The sequence below is a fragment of the Drosophila melanogaster genome, chromosome 3R, assembly GCF_000001215.4.
Source record: "Drosophila melanogaster chromosome 3R".
NCBI lineage: Eukaryota > Metazoa > Arthropoda > Insecta > Diptera > Drosophilidae > Drosophila > Drosophila melanogaster.
Genome location: NT_033777.3, coordinates 3,033,875 through 3,061,752, shown reverse-complemented (window position 1 = coordinate 3,061,752; position 27,878 = coordinate 3,033,875). Strand labels below are relative to the sequence as shown.

The window sequence follows — 27,878 nt, the reverse complement described above, 5'->3', positions numbered from 1 at the left end:
ATCTTGAATCTTGTAATAAGAAAACCTTTTTTAGGGGAACGTCACAGTTAACTTTGCAGAGTGGATGGGCTTGCGAAAAACTGGAACGGTGTTCGGTGTTCATCTGCGCTATATCTCGTCGTACATTATTTATATGATTTTGACGTCATTGCATGCAGTTGTTAAACTTCGGGACCATTTAATTAGATACTCGACTCATAAACAAAAGGATACAAAACTTTTATTTCCAGATATAACAAGACAGGATGCGGAGCGCGACTTTCCTGGATTGTTGAAATATGTACTTAATTATGGCTACTTTAAATTTGGTTTCGAAATTACTATGATTGGACTTATGTCAACAATTGCTCACAGACGAGATCTCTTTGCCTTAACATATTTAATATGGCTAGTTCTTTTATTGTGTCTTAGTCGATTTCGTTGTGCGCGTATTTGGGAAATGTTACAGCTTTATTTTGTTTTATCTATTTTTGTTCAATATGTGTACCTCTTAAACTTTCCTCCCAACCTTTGCAATGGTAGGTATTAAATTCTCGTTTGTATAATATAAATATATTAATTGGTTACCATTACCAAAAGTAATTTCATATAATTCGCTTTGGAGCATATCGGGTTCTAAAAACTATACAAATAGATCAAATATTATGTTTGACTATATAGTTCTCTTGCTAATTTCACGGCAGCGAAAATCGTTTCGGGTAGAGATGAGGCATATTAATGATCTATCTTACCGAGGAGGAGTTAATACTAACGTTGTTCACAATATAGCAAAGTTGGGTCACGTTTATTTTGAAAACCCTACGCACGATTTTTGTACTTACGTACGTAACTATGCGGATGTTTTAAAAACTGCTATATTTTTCAGTTTTTTTTGGATCACTCTTGCTATTGTATTTCTCGGTGGCGTTTGTAGCACGGACATTCTTTCTTTGGGCTACATTATATTTGCTTTGATCTTTTTATTGCAGGGCTCCGAGATATACCTGCAAAATATTCACTTTATTATTTGCCGTTGGAACTGTCTGATTGCTTTTAATATTTTCAATATTATCGTTAAAGTTGCAATTATTGTTCTTGAAGGTACTATAAATCTGGAACATAAATCGATATTAAGTATTGTTTTTAATGTCATGCATCAAACCGCACCCTGCGAAAACATTATGGACGGAAAATTTTTTGAAATTAATGAAATATCAGAGAAAAAGTACTGCTATGGACCAAGCGATATGATTTTTAAGAATACTTTAGTCTGGCATGCGATCATTTTTTCTTTTGTTGTTTTCCAGTATCGAATTTTTGGATCATATTATTTCTGTCACGTAATAATGGATACGCAAGCTAATACTATTCTTGCTTCCAGGTATGGAATTCACAAATCATAATAAGTATTTGAGAAATAACGTATACTTTGTTATATTTGTTATATATATAACTATAAGTAAATGTTAGATATACGTATAGATAATTCAAGAAAGGAATAAAATGGTAAACTAGATATGTTTAAAAGTGTGTAACTGTTTAAAGGAAGCGTTTCCGATTATATAAATGTGGGATTTTAGATAGGAGGTTTCTGCTATATGGCAACCCATAGTCAGGTCGCCATTTACAATGTTCTTCATTCTTCATAGGCCGCCTATTCTTGTAGCAGAATTAGTTGTCCAGAGAAAACCGAAAAATGAAGAAGTAAAGATATTAGTAATTAAAAGAACTTTGTAAAACCCAAACATTATATTTTATGTTTAAATTTATCCTAATAAAACATTGAACGCGTTCATTTATAAATTCCTACAATTCGGATGCTCAACCGGGACTGACCCAAACCTAAAGTGCAAGACAATTAGAATGCTGAATTGGGGTTTCACAATACAAAGATTCCGAAATTCAATTATGGTTGTTCGGAGTAGATAGCCAGGGCCTAGTCATCTGTTTGAGTCTCTGTTTTTGCACTAAAGATGTCGCGTTATCTGTTCAGCTAAACTACTTTGTAAGCTTATAGGTTTGGGTATTGAAGTCAAGCTTTCGGTTAGTCTAATCTGCATATCCGAATAAAACAGTGCAAACAACCTTTAACAACTTTCGGTTTTACATTTATATGCCATTTTTGTGCGATCTAATTAATAATCAATATTTTTCTGGGATATCGATAGATATTGGTGGATAAAATGAGAAATAATTTAAAAATTGTTAAAAAGTGGGGGCATGGCCTTTTGGGCGGCTTGTGGGCGTGGCTAAAAGTTTTTTGCAAATCGATCAAAATTTACAAGTCTAATAAAAATATAAGCAAAAAAAAACAAGAATGCTATAGTCGAGATCCCCGACTATCAGATACCCGTTACCCAGCTAGTGTTATATTTCATCATTTTTCTGATGTATCGACAAATATTGAGGAATAAAATAAGAAACAATTTTAAAACTGTTCAAAGTGTGGGCGTGGCCGGTTCGGCTGATGACTGATTTATTCATACATACAAATTTATTTCGCTTAAATCGGATTGCATATAACTAAGTTAGAACGTTTTAAACCTAAACAAATAGTCAAACCTATTCAGTTGAGCGGCACTGTATATCCTGAAATACATTTGAAGCCATCTTGTATTGCCAGTACTTAGCAGATATATTCCGTAATCTTCCAATGATCAGATATCTAACTAAATTCGGATTTAACTAAGTCTCCTTACCTTTTTTGCTTTCTGCCTTTAGTAGGCTATCAGAAAAGACTACAGGCAGGTTAAAGATGCAAGTTGAATGGAGAAGGTCTGAGATCCCCATTTATTTCCTTTCAAAGAGCCATCCTTTCGGTTAAAGATGATACCACACACGTACACGTGCACCGGGCATACGTCCGCCTTCGTAAGCAGCTTTCTTCGGTTTAACACAGGCGCTGCCATGTCAAAGGATCAGCTCCTTCTTCACCAGCTGTTCTCCACCTCCCCGCATTCCTGAACTCGCGCTTTCAAACCTACCTAAGTGCAGAGCTTGATTCGTTCGATTATAAATTCCAGCCACATTGGGCTTCAAAAATGTCACCCTGTTTGCATCAGCAGAAACGTTTCCAGAATTTTCAGCAGCCGTGACAGCAGCAATAACAACGAATCGGAATCGAATCGGAAGAAACAACGACTTCAGTTTAATCGGGAAGATGAACGCAAAGAATATTACTTATTCTGCATATGTACTCTTGCGTAACCAATGGAGTAATTTTCAATGTCCGCAGCCTTTACCTTTGTCTGAATATTGCAGACACAAATTGTTGTCCAACATCGTACTCAGCAACAATAGCGAAATATTAAAGTTAAAGCTTTTTAACAGATTTGTGCAATTTACGCTATTTATTTTTTGTGCACTAATCATATCGGGGTGACCAAATATTATATTACCTTTTTTGAGAAATAAAAGGAGGAGGTTTATTTAGCGATTGCGAACGATATGATTTTCTTCGGTTTGGCACTCAAATTCCTTTTAATCAACAACCCATATTGGGGCATTGAAAGGCAACCGGCCTAATTATTCCCTCTGATAGAAGTTATTTAACCTCCACATTGAAATCGGCGACACCCATCGGATATAAGTTAACTAAGTTAACCGGGCGACGGCTACGACCGATCGTCCGAAGACTCGCTCCGGCCAAATTGCTGACACAGCGTCTGGCCGGAAGCCCGTGCATAGCTGGCAAACACTACCCGTTGGAGTGGCCGCTATGAGTTTCATATTTTGTTAGCCTTAAGTTCAGTTTGAATTTGCATTTATCAGAATAAAGAGCGGCAGCTCATCAACTCCGACTAAGCGTCGTAAAATACATTCTTATTACTTACTCTGCCAGACCACAAGGCTGGCAGTTAAAAGAGGAAAGTTCCTCTCAACGTAAAAAATACACTTCTGCTCCCCGGACTCCACGGAGCAGCCACCGAAGGAAGCCCTTCACCTCTGGAGGAATCCTGACGACGACAGTATCGCAAGACGGTGCGATCTATCTTTAGTTAATTGGCGCCCAACTAGCGGGCATACCCACCCGCCCACATCATACAGAACATGTAAGTGGGCCCGCTGGCCAAACCTTTTAAGTCTTCAACACAAACCATAGTTTCAGACCAGTTTTAAAACATTATAAATACGAAAAAACCAGTCTGAAGAGTGTTTTTAAAATCTCAATACTGAATGTGACGGCTAGTAGGTGTTTGGTGTTTATTTTCACTGCGAAAAAAAATTTAATAAACATCATAATCCGTTGCAAATACGGCAAAAACAAAAAAAATAATTTAATCTAATTCGCTCACAGTTGTGTTACGGCGCATTGCTATTTCGCCGAGCAGTTAAATTTTTTTCGCATCGTGTACCCAACAGACATTATATGCTGTTACACTGCAAATATTTTTGGTGAGGAAATTAACATAGTGCGGGGGTTAAATATCAGATCCAAGGCTCTCACAGTTTAATACACCAGATTTTAATTTTTATTTGACATTTAATTCAGTTTTGTATATCACATCGCTCGAGTAGAAATTTTGTATCTTTATTGTCCCCACCCCACCGCTGTGAACCCGATACGGCCGCGCATGCATTTGTATTTCAATTATTTATTCTTCGCTTCTTTATTTATCGTGGCGGAGGCTCAGTCCCCGCGCACCCCTCACCGTACCAGTGTTGGCACTTGGAAAGGCGGCAACGTCTCCGCGTACTTCTTGCATTGCCAGCTGCCGTCGTGGGCAAAATAGCTGAGCGGGCATTGCATACCAGTGCAGTTTAACTTAAGCACATATGTGCTCCCCGTTTACACAATATAGGGAACATAAACCTAGCGACTCAGATTCTGACAGTGAAGGGCCCCCGCGTATTTTCATCCCAATACGGGCACCCACCAACCCCCCTTCAGGTAGAACCATGGACTCAGATCAGCTTAAGGCTGTGATTCAGACCGCCGTTAATCGTGCCTTGGCAGAAGCAGCCGGTGAAGCCAGGCGTAGAGAAGAAGAAATGCGCCAAGTTATACAACAGTTGGCTACCCAAGTTGCAGCGGTGCAAATCGCACCCACACAAGCGGCAGTCCCTATAATCAAAGTATACCAACCCATTGATATCACGGGCAACGTCGAGTGCAGCGAGCCTCTGGATGCCGTAAAATGCTTGCCCGAATTTACGGGAGCACAAGAGACATATGTCTCCTGGCGGCAGGCGGCGGTAGCCGCATATTACATATTTAGGAATTATGTAAATAGCTCACGCCACTACCAGGCGGTCGTTATAATCAGAAGTAAAATAAGAGGCCCCGCCGATGCGGTGCTATCTTCGTTCGGCACTGTATTGAATTTCGATGCGATCATAGATCGCCTCGATTTCACATATAGTGACAAACGCGCGATTCACGTCATCGAGCAGGAAATGGGCACCCTCAGACAGGGAAGCCTGACTCTATTACAATACTACGACGAGGTCGAGAAAAAGCTCACCTTGCTTACCAATAAGGCCACCATGTCGTATGAAACGGCGGCGGCAAAAATCTTATGCGACAAATTCCGGGATGATGCGCTCCGTATATTTATTTCGGGACTCAAGCGCAGTCTTTCCGATGTCCTCTTCTCGGCGAAGCCGAAGGACATGCCAACTGCGTTGGCATTAGCTCAGGAAGTGGAATCAAACCACGAAAGGTACACCTTCGCAACATCGTTTGCAAAAAGCCTGGAGGATAGGGATAGGAAGCAATACCCAATGGCGCAAGAACGCCAACAAACGCCCTACCAAGCGCACTCCCAAGTGAGCGGGGGAAAAAACCCACACTTTATTAAACAGGTTAAGGCTCAGGTACACTCGGCTCCGCATAACGACAGGCGTCGTGAAAACACATCAGAACCCATGGAGGTTGACCCGTCTATGTCCAGGTTGAGACAACCCACTCAGGCCTACCAAAACGGGAAGCCCGCCCACTCCGGTCGTTCACACCCTCACAAGAGACAGAGGGTTAATCACATCGCTCAGACCATAGGTCAGGCCGAAGGCACGTACGCAACCGCAGCGTCCAGCGCGGCGGCCAAAGTGGATGACGACACCATTTCTGAATATGATTTAGAAGTGATTAATTTTTTAGGGGAAAATCCCTGCTGCCCGTCATCAGACGAAGAGTAGCGGGGAAAGAGATGAAGTTCCTCATCGACACGGGTGCGTCAAAAAATTTTATCCGGCCTCACAAAGGCTTAAAAGGCGTTCGCCCCGTCGATTCCCCATTCACCATCCATTCACTCCATGGCGTTACCACGATCACGAAAAAATGCTTCGTGTCACTTTTTGATTTGAAGGCCACGTTCTTCATTTTACCTGATTTGTCCTCCTTTGACGCGATAATTGGCCTCGACCTACTTAAACAGGCAGGGGCATCGCTTTGTCTGGCCTCTGGCCACCTCAGATGGGGCAATGGAGAAGAGAAAATTGAATTCCACCCATGCCCCGACGTCAATTTTACCGAAGTGGACTGCTCAGATGCGCCACCCTTGGTCAGAAACGCGTTCTTAGAAATGCTGAAGACTAGGAAGAAGGCTTTTGCAAACCCTAACGAGGCTTTGCCCTATAACACATCGGTGGTAGCTACCATCCGAACAGTTAGTGAGGAGCCCATATACGCAAAGTTATACCCGTACCCGATGGGGGCGGCGGACTTCGTCAATAAAGAGATTGAAGACCTGCTTAAAAACGGGATAATTCAGAAGTCGGTATCCCCTTACAACAACCCGATATGGGTTGTAGATAAGAAAGGGACCGATGACCATGGCAACCGGAAAATGAGACTAGTTATCGACTTCCGCAAGCTAAACGAAAGAACAGTGCCCGATAAATATCCCATGCCAAATATTAGCATGATATTGAGCAACCTGGGCAATGCGAAGTATTTCTCCACGCTGGACCTCAAGTCTGGCTATCACCAAATCATTCTTGCAGAACGCGACAGGGAAAAAACCTCTTTTTCTGTGAATGGGGGAAAATACGAATTTCGCAGATTACCGTTTGGCCTCAAAAATGCAGGTAGCATTTTCCAGAGGACAATCGATGACATCCTACGGGAACAAATCGGCAAGTTCTGCTATGTTTACGTTGACGACGTAATTATCTACTCCGAAGACGAAAACTCTCACATCAAGCACGTAGATTGGGTTCTAAAGAGCCTGCACGATGCGAACATGAGAGTATCGGTAGAAAAGTCCAGCTTTTTTAAGAAAAGTGTGAGCTTCCTTGGGTTTATAGTCACTTGTAACGGTGCTACAACAGACCCAGAAAAGGTTAAGGCTATAAAAGAATTTCCGGAACCCAAAAGTGTTTTTGAGGTACGGTCATTTCTAGGCCTAGCCAGCTACTACAGATGTTTTATTAAGGACTTCGCGGCAATAGCAAGGCCTATATCAGACATCCTAAAAGGGGAAAACGGAACAGTTAGTAGACACAGGTCACGAAACATTCCGGTTCAGTTCTCGGAGACGCAGCAACAAGCGTTCCAGAAACTACGAAACATCTTGGCATCCGATGACGTGATGCTAAGGTACCCCGACTACAAAAAGGCATTTGATCTAACGACAGATGCCTCGGCCCATGGCATTGGCGCAGTATTGTCCCAAGAGGGACGCCCAATAACAATGATCTCAAGGACATTGAAGGACAGGGAGGTTAACTACGCCACCAATGAGAGGGAACTCTTAGCCATAGTCTGGGCTTTGGCCAAGCTACGGCATTACCTGTATGCGGTTAAAGACATCAACATCTTTACCGACCACCAGCCGCTAACCTTTGCAGTATCGGAATCCAATCCGAATGCAAAGATTAAAAGGTGGAAAGCGCGCATTGATGAATCAGGAGCGCGTATTTTCTACAAACCCGGCAAAGAAAACTTGGTCGCCGATGCATTGTCACGGCAACAAATTAACGTCATGGAGGAGCAAGAAGCTCAATCGTGCGTGGCCACTGTTCACAGCGAACTCTCCTTGACGCACACTATCGAAACGACGGATAAGCCCCTAAACTGCTTTCAGAACCAGATAACTCTGGAGGAGGCACGCTTTCCGTTAAAGCGCAGCTTCGTCCTCTTTGGAAACAAGAGGCGGCATGCGATTAACTTCCCCTGCAAAGAGTCATTGATTGATGAACTCGCAGATGTAATCGTTCCGAAGGGCGTAAACGCCATTCATTGTGACCTGCACACGCTGGCACTAATACAGGACGAGTTGGTTCGGAGATTTCCAGCCACCAAATTTTGGCACTGCAAAAACCGTGTAACGGATATTTTTGCAGTCCCTGAAAGACGGGAAATTCTTACCGTAGAACACAACAGGGCCCACAGGTCGGCCCAAGAAAACGTTAAGCAGGTACTCTCCGAGTACTACTTTCCGAAGATGACCAAGTTGGCTACCGAAATCGTAGCAAACTGCAAAACATGCGCAAAAGCCAAATACGATAGGCACCCAAAAAAACATGAGCTAGGCGAGACTCCAATCCCCTCTCATGTGGGAGAACTACTACACATCGACATTTTTTCTACGGATAAAAAGTATTTTCTAACTTGCATTGACAAGTTTTCGAAGTTCGCAATTGTGCAACATGTCCACTCTAGGACAATCGAAGACCTTAAACCGGCCATACTACAGATTATGAATTTCTTCCCTAGGGCTAGAGTAGTTTACTGCGATAATGAACCTTCATTAAATTCGCATACTATCTCGACCATGCTTGACAATCACTTTGGCGTTAGCATTGCCAATGCACCGCCACTCCATAGCGTGTCAAATGGGCAAGTGGAGCGCTTTCATAGCACCCTTTTAGAGCTTGCTCGTTGCCTAAAAATCGACAAGGGCATAACCGATACTGTGGAAATTATTTTGTTGGCAACCGCCAAGTATAATGAGTCAATTCACTCCGTCGTTGACAAACGACCAGTTGACATCGTGCAGAAGCACCCAGATGACCCACAGACGGAAGTCCGGAACAAAATCATTAAGGCACAAAACACGCTCAGGACCAGGGAAAACGCCTCCCGACAACACAGAGTATTCGAAGTCGGCGAGAAGGTATTGGTTAAATCCAATAGAAGGCTGGGAAATAAACTCACACCCTTGTGCGAGGAGAGAGCCGTAGAAGCGGACCTGGGGACCACGGTCCTCATTAAGGGGAGGGTGGTCCACAAGGACAATCTTAAATGATATGACCAACAATGTCCTTTATGGTTTTTTTTTTATTATTCATTTTTTATATTCATTTTTATATTATATTTTTTTATCACACCTTCAAGCCATTTGGCGCATCTTATTTTTTATATTCATTAGTTATTACAACTTCAAGCCGCTTGGCGCACTTTGTTTTTTACTATAGGTTCGTAGCTACTGGCATAGTTTGTTTTAAGTTCATTTTATCGGTGGTGGGAAAAACCTCTATAAGCATAAAAATAGCTAAAGCTTAATTTCACAGGATCGGACCAACATTTTGCATACTCCTGTCCTTGGCGTCGGCCCACGTTACCGATTATTCACAGGCCAGGTACATCCCCGTTATAGATGGCGAAATCCTAGTATGGGAGGAGTTTGCTTACGTCACGCACACAGCAAACCTCTCAGAATATGGGCGTGTAATAGAGGAGACAACCAACATGATAGACATGTTTCCGCTATCCCATATGAAGAAGCTTCTGAGCGTGGATACCGCCCACCTCCAGGACTTGTTAGAGTCGTTGGGCGTTCATCACAGAGTAGCTAGGAGCTTGGATTTCTTAGGATCTATGCTAAAGGTTGTAGCAGGGACACCAGATGCCAGCGACTTAGAAAAAATTAAGTTTACCGAAATGAGGTTAGTCGAGTCTAGCAATAGACAGATCCAAATTAACACCAAAACCCAAAATCAAATTAATCAACTTACCTCTACCGTCAATTCAATTTTGAGATCAGCCAAAACCTCACAAATAGACACTGGACACTTATATGAAACACTGCTTGCTAGAAACCGCATGTTGATGGCGGAATTACAAAATTTAATGCTTGCAATAACCCTAGCCAGGATTAACATTGTTAGTCCGAACATTTTAGATCACGAAGACTTAGAAACAGTTTGGCTTGAGGAACCCACCGACACACCTATAGGAGATCTTTTGTCCGTCTCGTCTGTAAAGATTTTACAGTCCCGTAACATTTTACACTTTATCATTAAATTCCCCAAAATTAAATTGGCCTGCAAGAAGATCACTATTTTCCCAGTTGCCCATGGTGGAACGATGTTGCAGATCATAGACAATGTCATAGCCGAATGCAGCGGAGAAGTTTACGCCATCAAAAACTGCTCCGAATCACCGAGAGCCACATTCTGCCGCCTAGCCTCAGAGAGTTCGTGCGCCAAAGAACTGCACGCCGGTGGGGTAGCACACTGCCGAGTACAAGAGAGTGACCTGCATCTGATAACCTACGTAGACGAAGGAATTATTATCATCAACGATAGGTCGGCCAAAGTGCGAGTGGACAACGGCACAGAAATCTGGACTCATGGCACACACCTCATAACCTTTGACAAACAGGCCATCATAAATGGCACACTCTTCATCAACCACAACAACACTCAGAGGAGAGCCCCAGGGACAGCAAGTCTTCCCTTGTTGAACATCACCGCCACCCAAGATGTCCTCAGCCTCCCGTATCTTCACCGCCTGAGTGAACGAAACTTGGAGTTCATTAAGGGGTTCAAAGAAGAGATTGAGAACCAAAGAACACGTCTCGTAGCAATTATTGCAGGAGCAATATGCTGCGCACTCATCTGCATCGGGCTTATTTTTAGGCGTTTCACTGAGGCAAGAAAATCCGCAGGCCAAGTTAGGCAGATTATCGCTGAATTACAGACGGCCGAGGGCGGCCTTAATTCTGAGGGGGGAGTAGTTAACTAAGTTAACCGGGCGACGGCTACGACCGATCGTCCGAAGACTCGCTCCGGCCAAATTGCTGACACAGCGTCTGGCCGGAAGCCCGTGCATAGCTGGCAAACACTACCCGTTGGAGTGGCCGCTATGAGTTTCATATTTTGTTAGCCTTAAGTTCAGTTTGAATTTGCATTTATCAGAATAAAGAGCGGCAGCTCATCAACTCCGACTAAGCGTCGTAAAATACATTCTTATTACTTACTCTGCCAGACCACAAGGCTGGCAGTTAAAAGAGGAAAGTTCCTCTCAACGTAAAAAATACACTTCTGCTCCCCGGACTCCACGGAGCAGCCACCGAAGGAAGCCCTTCACCTCTGGAGGAATCCTGACGACGACAGTATCGCAAGACGGTGCGATCTATCTTTAGTTAATTTATAGGTATAGTTTTGAATATACGGGTTCCCCGTTAGTGCGGGGACCTAAAAAATTTTGATATAATATTGATCATATTTCTTAAGTCTTTGCTGACGGCGTTTGGTACATCATCATTTCAGTATAAAATATGCATTTCGAGTATAAAATATGTTCCGAACCGTGATGTCATGTCGTCTTCGATTATACTTTTTGTAATATAAATATTTGCATTTACCTTCTTTAGCACATCTAGTCTAATAATACCATTATATCCGTTCAAGTTGTTTAACAAGTAGAATTATGACTTAATATTGATGAGACACTTCTGTTCTATTTTATGACTATGGATTGATGTAAATTCGAATGGTGTTTCCACTGTTTTGATGTATTTTAATACTGTTAGAGGTTTAATGAAAAAATTTAGAAGCTTCCGTATCTAACAGAAGCCAAATTTCCGGGCCTGCTATCGTACGAATTATGTACGGGATCAGGGACGTTCCCCTAAAAAATTACATGATTCGGAATCGGACATGATATCTGCCTCAATTTCGCCTGCTTCAGAGGAAGACTTAACCCTATACCCTATATCCTGGGTCGTATGGTTCACCCGTTGACGACTATAAGTTGTCTGTTCGCATCTGAATTTAGAGCTTGATGTAGGATCGGCGTTCCTTGGTTCATTGGCTAGATTTTAGATATAGCATTTTCGGGAATCGAGCCACAGCCCATGCGAATGGTAAATCTCTGGGCTCGGCTGACAGAACTACAAGCTGGACTGATTTTTTTTAACCGGTCACAAAGGAGTTCAAATCATCCTGCCAATTTCTGTTTTATTTCTGTCATGAGTCAACATAGTCTTACTAATAATGAGAATTATTTTTTCTCAATCTTATTGTATAATGTCATCAGAGGAAGTTCTCCCTGGCCGATTGAAACCATTTGTTACTGGGCTACCTCAATTGCTTGTTCTCCATATGCGCAGTCCGTTCTAGCTATTATAGCATCGAAGCTTAGTATTGTATTATGTAACGTAAGCATTGCTCCCTCAGAAATGATTACCTTATTACGTGTGCTTCTTACAGCCTGATATATTTAACTAACTTAAACTACCTAAATATGGCCTATAGATTTCGTATGCGTTAACTGCTTCAGTTAACTGCTTCATGACGCAAACTCGTCTTGTTTCCCGTCAAAAACTGGTATTTACAAGTGTTGTTCACACATGAACACGAATATATTTAAAGACTTACAATTTTGGGCTCCGTTCATATCTTATGTAAATGAATCGAGAGCGATAAATTATATTTAGGATTTTGTTATCTAAGGCGACATGGGTGCATTGCTCAAAAACATGTAATTTAAGTGCACACTACATGAGTCAGTCACTTGAGATCGTTCCCCGCCTCCTAAAATAGTCCCTTAGTGGGAGACCACAGATAAGGTCCTCGCCGCTCAAGATAGGCAGATGTGCCCGAGCGTGGGACCTCGATAAGGCGGGGACTATTTACTTAGGCCTCTGCGTAGGCCATTTACTTTAAGATGCGATTCTCATGTCACCTATTTAAACCGAAGATATTTCCAAATAAAATCAGTTTCTTACAAAAACTCAACGAGTAAAGTCTTCTTATTTGGGATTTTACATTTGGTCAATCGAGCCTTTAATCGACTCTGCAGTTTCCCCCTACCAAAGGTAAGGAACTCAGAGAAAGGCCAGCTCCTTTAAGCATCTTACAGCTAAAGGTAGCAAAAATAAGTGACTCTTGTTTCCCCCTACCAAAGGTAAGGAACAGAGTATAAATATAAAAAGCAAAAGATACAAAAGAATCTTTTATGTTTTAAAACAAGCACCTTATAGTCTATAGCTAAAGGTTGCTTTGTGTACCATTATAAATTGTGGTAAGGCGTGCTTGAGGCCATACATCAGCAATTGTGAAATTAAAAAGTGCATAACAAAAGTGCCTTATAAATGCTCTAATAGCATTAAATCAGCTCATAAATAGAGTGCAGTGTATATGCCATAAGAGCATAAATTAAATAAAAAGTGCCTGAAAACAGTGCCTTATAAATGCTCTAATAGCATTAAATCAGCTCATAAATAGAGTGCAGTGTATATGCCAAAAGAGCATAAATGCCGAAATAAATGGCTAAAAAACAAAAAATCTGACTGGACTACAAAAATAATAAAACGTGCCAAAAAAAAAAAAAAAAAATCATCTTTAAACATCGACGGAGCCTTAAAGAAGAGAAGGAAGTCAAATTCAAAGGAGCCTCTACCAGCAGCAGAAGCAGCAACAACAGCAGCAGCAGAAGCAGCAACAGCAGTAGCAACAGCAGCAACAACAGCAGCAACAGCAGCAGCAACAACAACGACATCAGCTAAGTCAAAACAAGAATTTTCTGTTTATCCAAACACACATATAAGTTAAGAACCCTCTTCTTGCGCTCTTCGTCAGGACTCACCAGCGCTCGGCTCTCGTGTTTTCGGGCCCCGTCAGCAGGCGACTCGGGGCCTGTCTAGTAACATGTTCGTGTAAGTTAAGAACCCTCTTCTTGCGCTCTTCGTCAGGACTCACCAGCGCTCGGCTCTCGTGTTTTCGGGCCCCGTCAGCAGGCGACTCGGGGCCTGTCTAGGAACATGTTTGTGTATGTGTGCATTCGGAACAAGTGCCGTTGGTCGCACTCAGGGTGAGGGGTCAACGGGGGAAGCGGATATAAAAGCAGCGGGGCGGGAGAAGAGGCCCCAGTGTCGAACGGACACATAACGGAACCGCTAGCAGATCGCGAACTGAATCTTAAAATAAAGCTAATCGTAAACTCGAACCCTCTTAACTATCTTGACTATTATTTGGAGAACCACAGCATGTTGGTTGTCATATCAAGGTGAGGTATGCGGCAGCAAGTGCCGAGAACCCTGATGCAAGTGGAACTTGCGTTAACTGGCGCCCGAACAGGGACCGGCAATGTCCGGCCGATAAAAGTGATACGAAAAAATTGTGGAAATTTGTGCGTAAAAATAGTGGTGGTGTGCATAAGTCAGATTAAGATCTGAAATCCATAAATGAAAAAGAAGTGCTGCGTGAGCTGTGTATAAAATGATAAAATAGCAATTACCCGCTGCCGGGGGGAACTACGCCCATCCCGGGGCGCAACAAATATTGCATAATTCAATAAAAGGTGTAAAATTTCTAAAATAAAAATGTAAACCTATGTTGCGCCAAGACCTAATTTAAATTAATAAAACAACGACCCGCTACCGGAGGACGCCACGTCGCCCATGCCGAGCGCAAAAGTTGTACGATACCTATAACATAATTAAAACACGATCAACCCACTGCGGCGGTACGGCTTGTGGGAAAATTTTTTTTTTCTCTCCTTGCCAATTCGCGAGTGCAAAAGATTGTGTATAATAAACCAATAATTAACCATTGCAGCAGTTTACCTGCGGCAGTACGAGTAATATGAGCGCCCAGAGTGATAAGGTGGTGTGTGGCAGCTTGTTGGATACGTTAAGTGGTGTGGAATGCACCCAAAAAAAACCGCCCAACAAGTTGTGTGGCGGCCGTACCTTAGTAGGCAACCAGCCAAAAGGGATACTACGGAACCACCGTGCCCAGTGCCGAAATAAATTAGAGGTCATCAATAAAAAACTGTAACAGCACGCACGCAAGGAAAAAATATTGCAAAATGGAATAGCGCACAAAAATTGTATAAACACATGCACAACACCACAATTCAAAGGAAAACAAGTATAGTACAATTTCCCCAATTTCCCGAAACGAAATGAATAAAAATTCTCTACAATACACTAATTCACCTTTTTTTACTTATCCCAATAGAATATTCATGCTGTAGGGGTACAACCTAAACGACGAAAACTAATAAAGAGCATACAAGGGTGAGTGAAATATTTCATTAAACTTTATTGCCATATTTGCTAAATCTAGAGAAATAAAGAAAAAGCAAAGAAGAACAGATATTCTTTTTTATCGGGTTAAAACCGTTGTCTCACATTTCCGTAAAGTAATAACGAATTCTGTTGCCTTGAAAGCTTCCTGCATCTTTCCAACGCAAACTAAAAATCAAAATGGAAGAGACCCTGCGTGCTCTTAGCGAGTCCCTCAATGCCCTGACCAACGTGGTGACAGGCATTAAGGAAGATATTAAGAAAAATAATGATAGGTTGGCTATTTTAGAACAGGAGCGCGGGAACGCTGACCCTACGGTCGACCAACCGCAACCCCTGGTGCGCGCACGCACCGAGTATGAGCTGAGAGAGATATCGGTCCTCCCTGACTGCGTCAAAGAACTGCAGGCGTTCGAAGGACGGCAGGAGGCTTACCTGTCTTGGATAAACAGGGCACAGTCAATACTGACCGAATATGACTTGATTAAAACCAGACCCCTGTATAGGGCAATTGTCTTGCATATTAGACAGAAAATAAGGGGACACGCCGACATGGCCTTGGCGGCCTATGGCGTCCAAGACGACGATTGGGACGACATAAAACGAGTCTTGGCGCTGCATTACGCAGACAAACGAGACTTACGTACGCTTGAGCATGAGCTTGGCGCTATGTGCCAAGGTTCTAGACCACTAGATAGGTTCTATATGGACGTTAATGGCCATCTCTCGTTGATCTTAAATAACTTGAAGGCCAGAAACCACCCTCGTGAAGTAGTCAACGCTTTGATAGAAACCTATAGAGACAAGGCTTTGGATGTTTTTATCCGAGGAGTGGGGAGAGATTGTTCCAAATACTTACTTGTCCGCAGCCCGAAGAATCTACCAGAGGCTTACTCTTTTTGTATGGGATTGCAGAATGTAATGTCAAGAAATTTCACAGCTCAGAACTATCAACCGTCAGGTGCCCCAAGATTCGCAGGCCCATATCAACATCAGGCCAGGCCACCGTTCCGAACCCCTTTTTCTCCTGGTTCAGGCAGATTTTCGCAAAACTCCTACAGAACTCAGGGTCCTAGACAGGCCATAAAAATGGAATCCAATCGGTCGGGTCAATCTTACCAATCAGGATACAGTGGTCGCCAGGAAGAAGGCTCCGGTATTAAGAGAATGTCCGAAGGAAACAACCCATTCCAAAAGGCACAAAGATTGTACCACATGGAATTGGCACCACCCCCGCTAGCCCCGGCGGCTAGTGGAGATAACCAAGGACGTTCACACGAGGGTTACTATGATGACGAGTCTCAAGCTGTCGAGAGAAGCAACAATTATCCTCCGCAGAAAAACGTGGAAGGAGTTACAGATGCTCCACATAACCTTGAGACTGAGGGAGGGGCAAATTTTATGACCAACGCCTCTCCAGTGTACCGTACTTAGAGTATGCTACGGAGAGGGGAGAAAGGCTGAAGTTTTTGATCGACACGGGGGCGAACAAAAACTTTATTAGCCGAAGACTTGCAGCCGGGTGTACCACAGTCCGTAAACCCTTCTCCGTACTGTCCGCTGCGGGTAACATCATGATAACGCACCGCCTAGTTGGTAAATTCTTCAAACCACTAGGGAACGACTCGGATATTACCTTTTTCGTACTACCGAATTTACATTCCTTTGATGGTATCATTGGCGACGATACTCTCAAAGACTTAAAAGCCATAGTGGATAGGAAAAACAATTGTTTGATAATAACCCCAGGAATTAAAATCCCTCTTTTGGCGAGAGCTTCAATAAACGTTAACCCGCTACTCGCCGCCGAACACCCAGATGGTACACAAGAAATTTTGAATTCCCTTCTCGGGGAATTTCCCCGCATCTTCGAGCCCCCCTTATCTGGAATGTCCGTGGAGACGGCCGTCAAGGCTGAAATCCGGACAAACACACAAGACCCGATCTATGCTAAAAGTTATCCTTACCCAGTCAACATGCGCGGAGAAGTCGAACGTCAAATCGATGAACTGCTGCAGGACGGTATAATTCGACCCTCTAATAGCCCTTACAATTCCCCTATCTGGATAGTCCCGAAGAAACCTAAACCAAACGGAGAAAAACAATATCGCATGGTAGTCGATTTCAAGCGGTTAAATACCGTCACCATACCCGACACTTACCCCATCCCAGATATAAACGCTACGCTAGCCAGCCTTGGCAATGCCAAATACTTTACCACCCTAGATTTGACTTCTGGATTCCATCAAATCCACATGAAGGAAAGCGACATTCCAAAGACAGCTTTCTCTACTCTAAATGGAAAGTACGAGTTCCTCCGTCTACCATTCGGTTTGAAGAATGCACCTGCAATCTTCCAAAGAATGATCGATGATATTTTGCGCGAGCATATTGGCAAGGTCTGCTACGTTTATATTGACGATATCATCGTCTTCAGTGAAGATTATGACACACACTGGAAAAATCTCCGATTGGTATTAGCGAGTTTATCAAAAGCTAACCTCCAAGTGAACCTTGAGAAGTCGCATTTTTTAGACACGCAGGTAGAATTTTTAGGATATATCGTCACGGCCGATGGCATTAAGGCAGATCCGAAAAAGGTCAGAGCGATTAGCGAAATGCCTCCTCCGACCTCTGTTAAGGAGTTAAAAAGATTTCTAGGCATGACCTCGTACTACAGGAAGTTCATTCAGGACTATGCGAAGGTAGCAAAGCCCCTTACAAACTTGACGCGTGGATTGTACGCTAATATAAAGTCTTCACAATCAAGCAAAGTGCCAATTACATTAGACGAGACGGCCCTACAGTCTTTTAATGATTTAAAATCAATTCTCTGTTCTTCTGAAATACTGGCGTTCCCATGTTTCACTAAACCTTTCCATCTAACCACGGACGCTTCTAACTGGGCCATCGGAGCTGTCCTCTCACAGGACGACCAGGGTAGAGATAGGCCGATAGCGTACATTTCCCGTTCATTAAATAAGACGGAGGAAAACTACGCTACTATCGAAAAGGAAATGCTCGCGATAATTTGGTCATTGGACAATCTTCGGGCTTACTTATATGGCGCTGGTACTATTAAAGTATATACTGACCATCAACCTCTAACGTTTGCCCTAGGCAACAGAAATTTCAATGCGAAGCTAAAACGCTGGAAGGCTCGTATAGAGGAATACAACTGCGAACTCATCTACAAGCCTGGGAAATCTAATGTGGTGGCTGACGCGCTTTCACGCATTCCGCCTCAGCTTAACCAGTTGAGCACCGATTTAGATGCTAATCCCGAGGATGACATGCAGTCTTTGGCTACTGCCCATAGCGCTTTACATGACAGTTCACGATTGATTCCCCACGTTGAATCTCCAATCAACGTTTTCAAGAATCAACTCATTTTTGACACAACCAGGTCAAAATACTTATGCGAGCACCCGTTCCCAGGTTATACTCGCCATCTGATTCCTCTCAAAGACGGATCACTTGCCGATTTAACCAACTCGTTACAATCGTGTCTACGACCTGTAATAATTAACGGCGTCAAAATCCCGGAAGCACATTTGCAACGCTTTCAGTCCATCTGCTTAGCGAATTTTCTTTTATACAAAATTCGGATAACGCAGCGCCTAGTGGCGGACGTGTCTGGCGCAGAGGAAATTTGTGAAATAATTGAAAAAGAACACCGTAGAGCACATAGGGGCCCTACGGAGATTCGTCTCCAACTTTTAGAAAAATATTATTTCCCGCGAATGTCCAGTACGATCCGTCTGCAAACTTCCTCATGTCAGTGTTGCAAACTCTACAAGTACGAGAGACACCCTAACAAACCAAACCTACAACCTACGCCAATTCCTAACTACCCATGTGAAATACTTCACATCGACATTTTTGCGCTCGAAAAAAGGTTATACCTAAGTTGTATTGACAAATTTAGCAAGTTTGCCAAACTTTTCCATCTGCAGTCAAAAGCATCTGTGCATTTGCGAGAAACTTTGGTGGAGGCCCTACATTACTTCACCGCCCCTAAGGTCTTGGTTTCGGATAACGAGCGAGGGTTGTTATGCCCCACAGTGCTCAACTATCTTCGGTCTCTAGATATCGATCTGTATTATGCTCCAACCCAGAAGAGCGAAGTAAATGGTCAAGTCGAGAGATTCCACTCTACGTTCCTAGAAATTTATCGTTGCCTTAAAGATGAGCTCCCTACCTTCAAACCCGTTGAGCTGGTACACATAGCAGTGGACCGCTACAACACTTCCGTTCACTCGGTAACGAATCGAAAACCAGCAGACGTTTTTTTCGACCGCTCGTCAAGGGTAAACTATCAGGGTCTGACAGATTTCCGGCGGCAGACTTTAGAGGACATCAAGGGCTTAATTGAGTATAAGCAAATTAGAGGTAATATGGCTCGGAATAAAAATAGGGACGAGCCAAAGTCTTATGGGCCGGGAGATGAAGTTTTTGTTGCAAATAAGCAAATAAAAACAAAGGAAAAAGCGAGGTTCAGATGCGAAAAGGTACAGGAAGACAACAAGGTAACAGTTAAAACCAGATCAGGAAAAATTTTCCACAAATCTGATCTAAGAAATTGAGACGTGGCTTTCACATTTAAAAAAGAAACGCGAAAAAGAATAACGAAAGTAATAAAAGTACGTTGTGGCAGCTAATGAAATATTCCACCCATGCATACCCTATATAAAAAAAACATTAATAAAAAAAAAAAAAAAAAAAAAAAAAAAAAAAAAAAAAAAAAAATGAGTTAAGAAATACAAAAAGAAATACAAAAAAAAACTATAAAAAAAAATAATATAAAAAAATACAGATTATAAGAAATAAGAAATAAGAAATATAAAAAAATAAAAATATAAGTACACAAAATGTACCGTACCCCCACACACTACGTAGTCTTAGAACAACTTAGACGACCAGATATTTACGAATTGTCTTTTTGTAAGCGCGATTTCTGCATGCGGCGCAAATCCCGCTCACTGGACTGGCTGGGGTCGGCTTGGAAATGGGTAGCTGGATCTCCAGATGCTGCTGATTGGAACGCCGTCTTGGCCGCGCAAGCGACGGCTTCGAGGAACTGCAAAAACTGGAGGAGGCTAGCTGTATCCCTCGGCTACTGAAGTAACCAACGAGTGGTTAAGCAAGTCGACGATGGAATGCTCCTCCTGACCAACTTCAACGGAACTCTAAGAACGGCTGCAGAGAACTACGACCTGATCGGCTCCTTTATCATCCAATTCGACAATGAGACGATAATGGTCAACGGTCAAAACTATTCCAGTTACTCGGTCAGTCATCTAATGGCGATGCCGGCCGTGTTGAGCCACATAACGGCCAGCAACTTTCAACTTTCTCTGGAATACGTCCACGACGTGAGCATGAAGAATTTGGAAAAGATGTCCAACATGGCGAGTGAGCTACTAGCCTCTCTTCTCACCGAGGCGGCACTCGCAATCTGCATATTCCTAGGCTTTTATTTCCTATGGAAGAAGCTGATGTCCACCAAAGGCATGCCCGATGTCCGCGAGATTGCCGCAAACTTAGAAGCATTGGGCCAAACCGAGCTGAACAAGGCTCACTAATCTGCGGGACGCAGATCTTGAGGGGGGAGGAGTTAAGAACCCTCTTCTTGCGCTCTTCGTCAGGACTCACCAGCGCTCGGCTCTCGTGTTTTCGGGCCCCGTCAGCAGGCGACTCGGGGCCTGTCTAGTAACATGTTCGTGTAAGTTAAGAACCCTCTTCTTGCGCTCTTCGTCAGGACTCACCAGCGCTCGGCTCTCGTGTTTTCGGGCCCCGTCAGCAGGCGACTCGGGGCCTGTCTAGGAACATGTTTGTGTATGTGTGCATTCGGAACAAGTGCCGTTGGTCGCACTCAGGGTGAGGGGTCAACGGGGGAAGCGGATATAAAAGCAGCGGGGCGGGAGAAGAGGCCCCAGTGTCGAACGGACACATAACGGAACCGCTAGCAGATCGCGAACTGAATCTTAAAATAAAGCTAATCGTAAACTCGAACCCTCTTAACTATCTTGACTATTATTTGGAGAACCACAGCATGTTGGTTGTCATATCAAGGTGAGGTATGCGGCAGCAAGTGCCGAGAACCCTGATGCAAGTGGAACTTGCGTTAACTTATATATATAAATACATATAAAATACATATACACGTACTATATATATTAAGAAATTACAAAAAATTTTCAAAATGATGTCAGAAAAGACTATTCAATTCCTTAAGAAGCAGTCCGAAATTATTTTGGAAATTAGAAAGTTGGAAGTAAAACCAACATTAACAGATGTAGAAATTCTAAAATTAAATGAGCTTCAAAAATGTTTCATTGCTAATCATAGCAATTTGTTAAAGATCGGCGTTGTCGATCATGAATATTTTAACGCGAAGCAGTATGATTTAATAATGATGGTGTTAGAAAAAATTAAAAATAAAAATGAAAAAATTAAGGGCGAGTCGGTAGAAAACACTTTCCCTAAATCAAACACTGTCCCTAAATCAAACCCTCCCCCTACATTAAACCTTGAAATGCGTGGTCACCCTGAAAAAGAGGGTATAGCACAAAACAACGCTTTAAAAGTAGAGCAGGCATTTCGTAATAATGTTGGCCAATTTCGAGTATATCTAGAAGATACGTCTAAACTAATAGACAGTAGTCCAGATTTCCTTAAAATAAGGAAAAATAAAATTGAATTTTTATGGCATAAAATAGATAACCTGATTGAACAGGTGAATAGTCATTTTGAGAGTTCGCTATTCGAAGAAGAAATTAGCGAACTTGAATTTGACAAACAAAATATTCTTACAGCCATTAATAGTCGACTCAGTGGCACAATAAATAAAGCTGAAATGTCGACGGTTGTTAAGGCGGAGGAGTTACCAACCCTGCCTAAAATACAGATTCCCACCTTCTTTGGTGATTCCAAAGAATGGGATCTTTTTAATGAACTCTTTACAGAGCTCATACATGTGAGAGAGGATCTCAGTCCTTCTCTCAAATTTAATTATCTAAAGTCAGCATTAAAAGGAGAAGCCAGAAATGTGGTTACTCATTTACTGCTCGGCTCTGGAGAAAATTATGAAGCCACTTGGGAGTTTTTGACCAAGCGATATGAGAATAAAAGAAACATATTCTCAGATCATATGAATAGGCTTATGGATATGCCAAATTTAAATTTAGAATCCAATAAGCAAATAAAGACATTTATTGACACGATTAACGAGTCAATTTATATTATAAAATTAAAGGCACAATTACCAGAAGATGTGGATGCAATTTTCGCTCACATAATTCTTCGGAAATTCAATAAAGAATCACTCAATTTATATGAAAGCCATGTTAAAAAGACAAAAGAAATACAGGCACTTTCTGATGTCATGGACTTTTTAGAGCAAAGGCTCAATTCTATATCATCATTCTCACAGGAAGTAAAACCTGTAAAGAAAATGATTAATAATAACAAGAATAAAAATTATAGTGACAATTGTGCATATTGCAAACTACCAGGGCATTATTTAATTCAATGCCATAAATTTAAAATAATGAATCCAGCAGAACGGTCTGACTGGGTAAGAAAAAATGGGATTTGCCTAAGATGTCTGAGGCATCCGTTTGGTAAAAAATGTATAAGCGAGCAGCTTTGTTCGACTTGTCGTAAACCTCACCACACGTTACTTCACTTTGCAGGTCATAATCCAGAAAAAGTGAATACGTGTAGAACAACAGGTCAAGCCTTGTTGGCCACGGCCTTGATTCAAGTAAAGTCGAGGTATGGAGGCTTTGAACAATTAAGAGCATTGATTGATAGTGGCTCTCAAAGCACAATTATTTCAGAAGAGTCTGCACAGATTCTAAAATTGAAAAAATTTCGGTCTCATACTGAAATAAGTGGAGTATCTTCCACAGGAACGTGCATCTCCAAGCACAAAGCGGTTATTTCGATAAGAAATTCTCCGAAAAATTTAGAAATTGAAGCAATTATTCTCCCAAAACTTATGAAGGCACTTCCAGTCAACACGATTAATGTTGATCAGAAAAAATGGAAGAACTTTAAATTAGCCGACCCCGATTTTAATAAACCGGGTCGCATTGATTTAATCATTGGAGCAGACGTATATACTCACATTCTGCAAAATGGAGTTATAAAAATAGACGGTCTCCTTGGGCAAAAAACTGATTTCGGGTGGATAGTTTCTGGATGTAAAAAATCCAAAGGAAAAGAAACCATTGTAGCCACAACAATAGAAATAAAAGAGTTAGATCGCTACTGGGAAGTGGAAGAAGAAGAAAAAGATGATATCGAGTCTGAAATCTGTGAAAATAAATTTATCAAAACGACAAAAAAAGATTCAGATGGGCGATACATTGTGTCAATTCCATTCAAGGAGGATGTCACCTTAGGAGATTCAAAGAAACAAGCGATAGCTCGTTACATGAATCTGGAGAAAAAACTAAAAAGAAATGAAAAACTTAAGGTTGACTACACTAAATTCATGAATGAATACATGGATTTAGGACACATGATTGAAGTGAGTGATGAAGGCAAATATTTTTTACCGCACCAGGCAGTGATTAGAGATTCAAGCCTTACGACCAAATTGAGAGTAGTTTTTGATGCTTCAGCAAAAACTACGAATAACAAAAGTTTGAACGACATAATGTGGGTTGGGCCACGAGTTCAAAAAGATATTTTTGACATTATTATTAAATGGAGAAAATGGGAATTTGTTGTTTCGGCAGACATTGAAAAGATGTACCGACAAATTAAAATAGATAATAATGATCAAAAATATCAATATATTTTATGGAGAAATTCTCCAAAAGAAAAAATTAAAACATATAAATTAACCACAGTCACTTACGGAACTGCATCTGCACCATATTTGGCTACCAGGGTTCTGGTAGATATTGCAGATAAATGTAAAAACCAAGTTATTAGTGCAATAATTAGGAATGATTTCTATATGGATGACCTAATGACTGGAGCTGATTCGGTAGAAGAAGCTAATAAATTAATAACATTAATTCCCCATGAATTGCAGAAAGTTGGATTCAACTTAAGGAAATGGATTTCCAACAATTCCAAAATATTAACCACTGTGGAGGACACAGGGGACAATAAGGTTCTCAATATTATCGAAAATGAATGTGTTAAAACTTTAGGACTAAAATGGGAACCTCAAAAGGATTTATTTAAGTTCAGCGTAAATTGTAATGATGAATCAAAAAATATAAATAAGCGCGTTGTGTTATCAACGCTAGCAAAAATATTTGATCCGTTAGGATGGTTGGCACCAGTCACGGTTTCAGGAAAACTTTTTATTCAAAAACTTTGGATAAATAAAAGTGAATGGGATCAGGAATTATCCATAGAAGATAAAAATTATTGGGAAAAATATAAAGAAAATTTATTATTGTTAGAGAATATTCGAATCCCAAGGTGGATTAATTCAAACAGTTCTTCAGTCATTCAGATTCACGGATTTGCGGACGCCTCCGAAAAAGCATATGCTGCAGTAGTCTATGCTAAAGTAGGACCTCATGTTAATATAATAGCTAGCAAAAGTAGAGTCAACCCTATAAAAAATAGGAAGACAATTCCCAAACTCGAGCTGTGTGCAGCTCACCTGCTTAGTGAATTAATCCAAAGACTAAAAGGATCAATTGACAATATAATGGAGATCTATGCTTGGAGTGATTCCACGATTACCTTAGCATGGATTAACAGTGGTCAAAGTAAGATCAAATTTATAAAAAGAAGAACGGATGACATTCGGAAATTAAAAAATACTGAATGGAATCATGTTAAGTCAGAGGATAATCCAGCAGATTTAGCATCCAGGGGAGTGGATTCTAACCAGTTGATCAACTGTGATTTTTGGTGGAAAGGTCCGAAATGGCTAGCAGACCCAAAAGAACTTTGGCCTCGGCAGCAGTCTGTAGAAGAACCTGTCTTAATAAATACGGTATTAAATGACAAAATAGATGATCCTATTTACGAATTAATAGAAAGGTATTCCAGTATAGAAAAACTTATACGTATAATAGCATACATAAATAGATTCGTGCAGATGAAAACAAGAAATAAAGCCTATTCATCAATTATTTCAGTAAAGGAGATAAGAATAGCGGAAACAGTTGTTATTAAGAAACAACAAGAATACCAGTTTAGGCAAGAGATAAAGTGCCTTAAAATCAAAAAGGAAATCAAGACAAATAATAAAATATTGTCATTGAATCCATTTTTGGACAAGGATGGGGTTCTAAGAGTTGGAGGAAGATTGCAAAATTCCAATGCAGAATTTAATGTTAAACATCCAATCATTTTAGAAAAATGCCACCTAACAAGCTTATTAATAAAAAATGCTCATAAGGAAACATTGCATGGAGGGATAAACCTAATGCGAAACTATATCCAAAGAAAGTATTGGATTTTCGGGTTGAAAAATTCGTTGAAAAAGTATTTAAGAGAATGTGTAACGTGTGCAAGGTATAAACAAAATACAGCTCAGCAAATAATGGGTAACTTGCCAAAATATAGAGTGACGATGACATTCCCGTTTCTTAATACTGGAATAGATTACGCAGGTCCTTATTATGTTAAATGTTCAAAAAATCGTGGCCAAAAAACATTTAAAGGATACGTTGCTGTATTCGTTTGCATGGCCACCAAAGCCATACACTTAGAAATGGTAAGCGATCTAACTTCAGACGCATTTTTAGCAGCACTCAGAAGATTTATTGCTAGACGGGGAAAATGTTCCAATATCTATTCAGACAACGGAACAAATTTTGTAGGAGCTGCAAGAAAATTAGATCAAGAGTTATTTAATGCAATACAAGAAAATATAACGATTGCAGCGCAGCTTGAAAAGGACAGGATTGATTGGCATTTTATTCCCCCGGCAGGACCTCACTTCGGAGGTATTTGGGAAGCTGGAGTTAAGTCAATGAAATACCATTTAAAGCGTATAATCGGCGACACTATTTTGACTTACGAAGAAATGTCAACTCTTTTATGTCAAATAGAAGCATGCTTAAATTCAAGGCCATTATACACTATAGTTAGTGAGAAGGACCAACAAGAAGTTTTAACACCAGGTCATTTTTTAATTGGAAGACCACCTTTAGAAATAGTCGAACCAATGGAAGATGAAAAAATCGGAAATTTGGATAGGTGGAGACTTATCCAAAAAATGAAGAAAGATTTCTGGGTTAAGTGGAAAAGTGAATATTTGCATACGCTCCAGCAAAGGAATAAATGGAAAAAGGAAATTCCTAATATAGAAGAAGGGCAAATAGTTTTATTAAAGGATGAGAATTGTCATCCTGCAAGATGGCCTTTAGGAAAGGTGGAAAAGGTGCATAAGGGGAATGATGATAAGGTCCGAGTGGCTAAAGTAAAGATGCAGGAAGGATATATCACTAGACCCATTACTAAAATTTGTCCCTTGGAAGGAATAAAGTCTGTTGACAAAAATGAGGCTGACCAAGAGCCAAAAAGACGAACTAGAGCGACATCGGGAATGTCCAAGATCGGAATCATTATGGCAATGTTGTTGTTTGTGTTAAGTTGTCAAGTTTCTAGCGCATTACCTAAAGATATAGCACCAAGATATTCTATAGACAAAATAAATAAAACCTCAGCAATATATCTAGACCCGCTAGGAGATGTTGAGATTGTGAGTACTTCTTGGAATTTGGTTATCTATTATAAAATGGATCCATATTTTAAAATGTTAACAAAGGGTAATGCGCTTATACAAAGTATGAGGAAAGTTTGCGAAAGACTTCATAGCTTTGAAGAGCAATGTAGTCTAGTCTTAGATAATATGCAAAGTCAGTTATCGGAACTTGAAGAAAACAATAAATTGTTTATGATACAGTCTAGATCTAGAAGCAAGCGTGCTCCTTTCGAATTTATGGGTTCCTTGTATCATATTTTATTTGGTATAATGGATGAAGATGATAGAGAGCAATTAGAAGAAAATATGAAGAATTTGTTAGATAACCAGAACAACCTTGATAAACTAATTCAAAAACAAACATCTGTGGTTGATTCAACTTCTAATCTATTAAAGAGAACAACAGAAGATGTTAACTCCAATTTTAGAAGTATGCAAATAAGAATTGAGAACATGACAGAAGTTCTTAAAGAAAATTATTATGTTTATAAGGAATCAATAAAATTCTTTATGATTACGAAACAGCTACACTCATTGATTGAAGAAGGCGAAAAAATTCAAGCAGGCATTATAAGCCTGTTGATTGATATTAATCACGGTAGGCTAAATACAAATATTCTCAGGCCAAATCAGCTTAAAAAAGAAATTGCCAAAATTCAGCAGAGTCTTTCGGAGAACCTAGTAATTCCAGGAAAACGGTCAGGTACGGAACTTAAGGAGGTGTATACACTGTTAACAGCCAGGGGTTTATTCATCGACGATAAATTGATCATTAGTGCAAAAGTGCCTCTGTTTAGCAGGCATCCATCCAAATTGTTCAGGCTTATTCCGGTGCCAATTCGAAATGAAGATCGGATAATAATGGTGCATACAACGTCCGAATATTTAATTTATAATTTTGAGATAGATTCCTATCACATAATGACGGAAGCCACATTAAATCAATGTCAGAAATGGCAACTAAATAAGAGAATATGCAAAGGAAGTTGGCCCTGGAATTC

At 41.0% G+C, this 27,878-nt stretch overlaps 1 protein-coding gene across 1 annotated transcript in view; it reads left to right on the top strand.

The window, feature by feature from the left end:
- Pzl (Piezo-like) overlaps positions 1-27,878 on the top strand; it is a gene marked incomplete at its 3' end in the record, with an annotated part of 709,421 nt that overhangs the window by 201,830 nt on the left and 479,713 nt on the right. Inside the window, 2 exon segments of the mRNA NM_001316564.1 lie at positions 35-518; positions 580-1,360. Of these exon segments, the coding sequence (NP_001303493.1) occupies positions 35-518; positions 580-1,360 (1,265 nt within the window).